The 6,615-nt window shown below is 50.4% G+C and overlaps 1 protein-coding gene across 3 annotated transcripts in view; it reads right to left on the bottom strand.

The window, feature by feature from the left end:
- Nucleotides 1-4,195: 4,195 nt before the first annotated feature.
- Nucleotides 4,196-6,615, bottom strand: part of TBCB (tubulin folding cofactor B) — a 13,526-nt gene continuing 11,106 nt past the window's right edge. For all 3 annotated transcript variants that reach the window (XM_011948621.1, XM_011948628.1, XM_011948634.1), the window contains exons 5-6: nt 4,613-4,685; nt 4,196-4,468 (exon numbers count right to left, since the gene is read on the bottom strand). In XM_011948621.1, the coding sequence (XP_011804011.1) occupies nt 4,354-4,468; nt 4,613-4,685 (188 nt within the window). In that variant the 3' untranslated portion in view covers nt 4,196-4,353. The remainder of the gene's footprint in view (nt 4,469-4,612; nt 4,686-6,615) is intronic.

Genomic DNA, 6,615 nt, shown 5'->3' with positions numbered 1-6,615 from the left:
GGTTTCACCGTGTTAGCCAGGATGGTCTCGATCTCCTGACCTCGTGATCCGCCCGTCTCGGCCTCCCAAAGGGCTGGGATTACAGGCATGAGCCACTGCGCCCAGCTCAAGTGATTCTTCTGCCTCAGCCTCCTGAGTGGCTGGGACTATAGGCATGCGCCACTGTGCCTGGCTAATTTTTGTATTTTTATTAGAGACGGGGTTTCACTATGTTGGCCAGGCTGCTCTTGAACTCCTGACCCCATGATCCGCCCACCTCGGCCTCCCGAAGTGCTGGGATTACAAGTGTGAGCCATGGCACCCAGCCTAAAATTCTAAATTTCTAATGTGGCTAATTTCTACAGATATAACACTCATGAACAAAAGCTCTTTGAGGTCCTCAATAACTTTCAAGAGTGTAAAGAGGTCCTGAGACCCAAAAGTTTAAGAGCCACTAGTCCAGGCTGGTGTGGTGGCTCACACCTGTAATCCCAGCACTTTGGGAGGCTGAGGCAGGAGGATTATTTGAGGTCGGGAGTTTGAGACCAGCCTGACCAACATGGTGACACTCTGTCTGTACTAAAAATACAAACTTAACTAGGTATGGTGGCAAACACCTGTAATCTCAGCTATTTGACTGGCCGAAGCAGGAGAATCACTTGAATCAGAGGTTACAGTGGGCCAAGATGACGCCACTGCACTCCAGCCTGGGCAACAGAGAGAGGCTGTCTCAAAAAAAAAAAAAAAAAAAAAACAGAACTGCTCGTCTAAACATCAGCTGTTACTGCAGGACCAGTACACTGAGGTGGAGAATTGCCTTTTGAGTTTAGTAACGAGGAAGGGCTTTTGCAATTATGAAAAAAAAAAAAAAAGTTGTTTTTGTGGAGCAGAGAGAGGGAGAAGAAGTAACATATAACACCAGACCTCTTTTCTGAAGTTTGACTATGGTTTTATAATGGATGGATCAGGCCGACAATGCAATTGACAAAAATTCTCTGCTTTGCTATAAACTTTAGTAATGCTTCCAAACCTTCTCCTGGGCCCACGTATTTACTTCCTTGTTTATTTATTTATTTGAGACAGAGTTTCCCTCTTGTTGCCCAGGCTGGATAGCGTGCAGTGGCACAATCTCAATCTTGGCTTACTGCAACTTCTCCCTCCTGGGTTCACGCAATTCTCATGCCTCAGCCTCCTAAATAGCTGGGACAGCGTGCCACCACCCCCAGCTAATTTTTGTATTTCTAGTAGGGATGGTGTTTCACCATGTTGGCTAGGCTGGTCTCAGACTCCTGACCTCAAGTGATCCACCTGCCTCAGCCTCCCAAAGTGCTGGGATTACAGGCGTGAGCCACCCTGCCTGGCCTGCAGCATTATTTCTTTCCTTTTTTTTTGAGACGGAGTCTTGCTCTGTCACCCAAGCTGGAATGCAGTGTCATGATGTCAGCTCACTGCAACCTCCTCCTCCAGGGTTCAAGCAATTCTCCTGCCTCAGCCTCCCAAGTAGCTGGGACTACAGGCACATGCTGCCATGCCCAGGTAATTTTTTGTATTTTAGTAGAGATGTGGTTTCACCGTATTACCCAGGCTGGTCTCCAACTCCTGAGCTCAGGCAATCGGCCCGCCTCAGCCTCCCAAACTGCTGGGATTACAGGCGTGAGCCACTGCGCCCTGCAGCATTCTTTCTAATAAAACTTTTCTTTTTCAAGCCTATGCTGTCCTCAGTAAATTCTTCTTACTGTTAGAAATAAGTTATTGGTGCCACCTAGAGAGACTAACACTCAGGAAAAAAGTTTCTCAGCAAGGCAAAGTTTACTTCTGCAGAAGGGTGCTGCCCGGACCTGTACCAAAAGCACACCTAACAAAGGAGAGCAGGGGTTTTTAAACCTATTGGCTAGGCTTGGACCTCACAATCTAAGCTGATTCCCATCCGCTATTTCAAATAGAGGCGGGTATGGGTTGCAGCGGGGAGGAGGGGCAGTTTCCCCGGGAAGGGCAGTTTCCGCAGGAAGGGCAGTTCACAGAACAAAGGACAAGGAAGTTAGATATTTGAAGAGGAACTCATTCTGTCTAACATTACCAACACTTTCGCTCCCGGGGCTCCGACATCTCGCCCGGCGAAAGAGATTTCTTTTTTTAGATGGAAACGCCTTGTGCTTGAACAGGCTTGGGAGCGGATCAGGAGCCCAGGAAAGGGACCAGTAGAGATGCAGGAAGACAGGAAGGAGGCCCAGCCGGCTCCAGCCACTAAGGAAGCTCGATCGCCTCACTTCCACTGTGGCCAGAAAGTTAGCTTCGGCGCCTCCCCCGGGACGCTGGTTCCCCGCCTCGGATTAAGCTCGGTTGTCTATACCACATGTCTCGCGCCTGCGCTGCACCGCCCTTAGCGGAGCGCGGAGCCAAATGCCTACATCCCACAATCCCCCGTAACGCCGGGAAGAGCGAGACCTCAGCTTCCAGCTTTGGGGAAGACCAGGCCCAGTTTTCTGGAAAATGCCGTTTGCGTTCCAGGCTGCTTCTGCCGTCTTTGAGACTACGCGTCCCATAATGCACCAGGCGCGCAGCGTCTGAACGGTACGCTGCTGCCCCCTCGTGGCAGCTGGGCGGTCATTGCCGAGGCTAGGCACGCTAAGGTTGCGGGATCTGGGAGGCTAGCCCAAGTCCTGGGAACTCCTGGGAATTCCCTCCCGACCCCGAACTTTGGGCAGGAAAGGTGGGGTGTTGACGGGAAACGGCGAAAGACTTGCAGACAGGGCCCCTGTGAGGATTAAAGGAAACCAGCCCAGTAACTGCTGGCTGTATATAATCCTTAATAATGTGACACGCCATGCGCTGGTGTCGTGGTGTCGGCCCTTTTTTTTTGAGATGGAATCTCGCTCTGTCACCCAGGCTGGAGTCCAGTGGTGTGAACACAGCTCACTGCAGCTTCTGCCTCCCCAGGCTCAGGTGATCCTACCACCTCGCCTTCCAAGTAGCTGGGACTACAGGTGTGTGCTACCACACACAGCTAATTTTTTGTTGTATTTTTTGTAGAGACAGGGTTTCTTGCCATGTTGTCCAGGCTGGTCTTAAACTCCTGAACTCAAGTGGTCTGCCCTCCTTGGCCTCCCAAAGTGCTGGGATTATGGGCAGAGCCACCATGCCTGGCTTTTTTCTTTCAAGACAGAGTCTCACTGTCGCCAGGCTGGAGTGCAGTGGCACGATCTCAGCTCACTGCAATCTCCACCTCCCGGGTTCAAGCCATTCTCCTGCTTCAGCCTCCTGAGTAGCTGGGATTATAGGCACATGACATCACACCCAGCTAACTTTTTTATTTTTAGTAGAAACAGGGTTTCACCATGTTGGCCAGGATGATCTCGATCTCTCGCCTCGGCCTCCCAAAATGGTGGGATTACAGGCGTGAGCCAGTGTGCTCGGCCTCTTTTCTTTTTTTTTGGTTTTGAGACAGGGTCTTGCTCTGTCATCCAGGCTGGAATGCAGTGGTGCCATAACTTACTGTAGCCTCGACCTTCTGGGTTCAAATCATTCTCCCACCTCAGCCTCCCAAGTAGCTGGGACTACAGGCATGCGCCACCATACCTGACTCATTTTTTGTATTTTTGGTAGAGATGAAGTTTTGCCATGGTGCCCAGGCTGGTCTCAAACTCCTGGGCTTAAGCGACCTGCCAGCTCGGTCTCCCAAAGTGCTGGGATTACAGGCAAGAGCCACTGTGCCTGGCTGAGTTGTACATCATTTTTTTTTTTTTTTTTTTGCTCTGTCGCCCAAGCTGGAGTGCAGTCGCCGGATCTCAGCTCACTGCAAGCTCCGCCTCCCGGGTTTACGCCATTCTCCTGCCTCAGCCTCCGGAGTAGCTGGGACCACAGGCGCCCGCCACCTCGCCCGGCTAGTTTTTTGTATTTTTAGTAGAGACGGGGTTTCACAGTGTTAGCCAGGATGGTCTCGATCTCCTGACCTCGTGATCCGCCCGTCTCGGCCTCCCAAAGTGCTGGGATTACAGGCTTGAGCCACCGCGCCCGGCCGAGTTGTACATCATTTTTAAAGGCAAAGAATATCCCCTCCCCTCCCTTCCCCTTCTTCCTGGTAGCTACAGCAGGTGAAGTGGGAATGAGAAGATAGGGGAGCAGCAAGATATAAGGACATGGAGGCTGGCCCCTGATACAGAAGGGTCACTATTTACCCAGTGGATCCCCAAATCATCAAGTCCTCCAAATCCTTTCCGGGTTTCTAGTGAATTTAATGCATGAGTGTCAAAAATCAATGGCAGAGGAAAAAATGAATAAAATTAAAATGGGGTCAGGAGAAAAGGGCCATGGGCACACACAGGAGGGGCAGTCAGTGGCCGAGTTAGGAGCTGGAGCAGTGGAATTCCTTGGGTGTCATATCTCGTCCAACCCGTAGTCCTCCTCTGGGAAGTCCCCCACCGTCACGACTGCTGGCTTGACAAAGGCGCCATACTTGGCCTGGCATTCGAAGTAGCGTTTCCCATTCACACTGCAGGACAGGATGGGGGTGGGTGTGGTCAGAGGATCCTCACATGGCTCCACTCCAGGTGCTGGCATGGGCAGCTCAGCCAGCAGCACGTATGGACTTACACACAAACGCACGCACAGACACCTGAATGGGAATTCTTGTTACCTGCCATCGTTTTTCCCCAGTGGCTCATCATAGCGGACACCAATCCAGTAGCCAGGCTTGAAATCTGTGAGACCTGCCCACAGAAGAGAAATCCCCATTAAACTTCTGGACATAGAAGAAATCCCATGAAATTTCAGGATCACCCTGGATCCATGTCTGCCCATGTCTTGGTGAAAACCAATTCTTGCTACCTCCACTGCTACCACTAGGACCATCTCCATCTCCTGCCACTTCGCTGGTGTCCCTGCTCCCACCCGTCCCCCATTCACTGGGTGAAAACACCAGCCAGTGAGGGCTTCATAAAAACCTAAAGTGGATGGCACTGCTGCCTTGCCAGAGGGAGAGGCTTCAGAATAAATCCAACCTGCTGACAGCTTGATCTTGAACTTCTAGCCTCCATTACTGTGAGAAATAACTTCAAGTCACCTAGTGAGTGGTACTTTGTTAGCAAACTAATACACAATACTCAGTGACAAAAGATAGCATCCCAGTGAAAAAACAAGCAGAGGAATATACAAGGAACTCAAAGAACTCAACACCCATCCCACAAAAAAAAAATCCCATTAAAAAGTGGGCAACACGAAGTTGAGGCAGCAGTGAGCCACGATCATGGCCAAAGGGTATGAACACACATTTCTCAAAAGATAACATACTGGCCGGGCACGGTGGCTCACACCTGTAATCCCAGCACTTTAGGAGGCCAAGGAGGGTGGATCACAAGGTCAGGAGATCGAGACCATCCTGGCTAACATGGTGAAACCCCATCTCTACTAAAAATACAAAAAATTAGCCGGGTGTGGTGGCAGGTGCCTATAGTCCCAGCTACTTGGGAGGCTGAGGCAGGAAAACTGTTTGAACCCGGGAGGCGGAGGTTGCAACGAGCTGAGATCGCATCACTGCACTCCAGCCTGGGCACAAAGTGAGATTACGTCTCAAAAGAAAAAAAAAAAAAAACCCGACATACTGCTGGGCGCAGTGGCTCATGTTTGTAATCCTAGCCCTTTAGGAGATCCACGAGCCTCAGGTGGATTACTTGAGGCCAGGAGTTTGAGACCAGTCTGGCCAACATGGCAAAACCCTGTCTCTACTAAAAATACAGAAATTAGCCAGGTGTGGTGGCGCTCGCCTGTAATCCCAGCTACTCGGGAGGCTGAGGCATGAAAATTGCTTGAACCCGGGAGGCAGAGGTTGCAGTGAGCTGAGAGCACCACTGAACTCCAGCCTGCGTGATGGAGTGGGACTCTGTGTCAAAAAACAGGAAACAAAAGGCAAAGGATCTGAATAGACATTTCTCCAAAGAAGATACACAAATGGCCATGAAAAGATGCTCAACATCATTAGCCCCAAAAAAGTGCAAATCAAAACCATAATGATGTTCCCCTTCACAGCCAGTGGATGATTATTAGCAAAAGACAAAGTGCTGGTGAGGATGAGGACAAGATGGGACTCTTGTGTGCTGCTGGCGGGAATGAAAAACGCTGCAGTGGCTGTGGAAAGCAGTGTGGCAGGTCCTCAAAAAGTCAAGCACAGAGTTACTATGTGGCCCAGGGATTCCATTCCTAGGCACAGATAAATTAAAACAAATGTCCACACAAAAATGTATTTACTTTTTTTGAGATGGAGTCTCGCATGGTCACCCAGGCTGGAGTGGAGTGGCGTGATCTTGGCTCACTGCAACCTCCACCTCCCGGGCTCAAGCAATTCTCCTGCCTCAGCCTTCCGAGTAGCTGGGATCACAGGCACGTGCCACCATGCCCAGTTAATTTTTGTATTTTTAATAGAGATGGGGTTTCACCATGTTGGCCAGGCTAGTTTCAAACTCCTGACCTCAGGTGATCTGCCAACCTTGACCTCCCAAAGTGCTGGGATTACAGGCATGAGCCACTGCGCCTGGCCAAATTTTGTTTATTTTTTGTAGAGACAGGGTCTCATTATGTTGCCTAGGCTGGTCTTAAATTCCTGGGTTCATGTGATCCTCCTGTCTCAGCCTCCCAAAGTGCTAG

This window comes from Colobus angolensis, unplaced genomic scaffold (assembly GCF_000951035.1).
Source record: "Colobus angolensis palliatus isolate OR3802 unplaced genomic scaffold, Cang.pa_1.0 Scaffold107, whole genome shotgun sequence".
Taxonomy (NCBI): domain Eukaryota; kingdom Metazoa; phylum Chordata; class Mammalia; order Primates; family Cercopithecidae; genus Colobus; species Colobus angolensis.
Note: the sequence above shows the minus strand (reverse complement) of the source record. Positions and strands in the feature narration are given on the sequence as shown.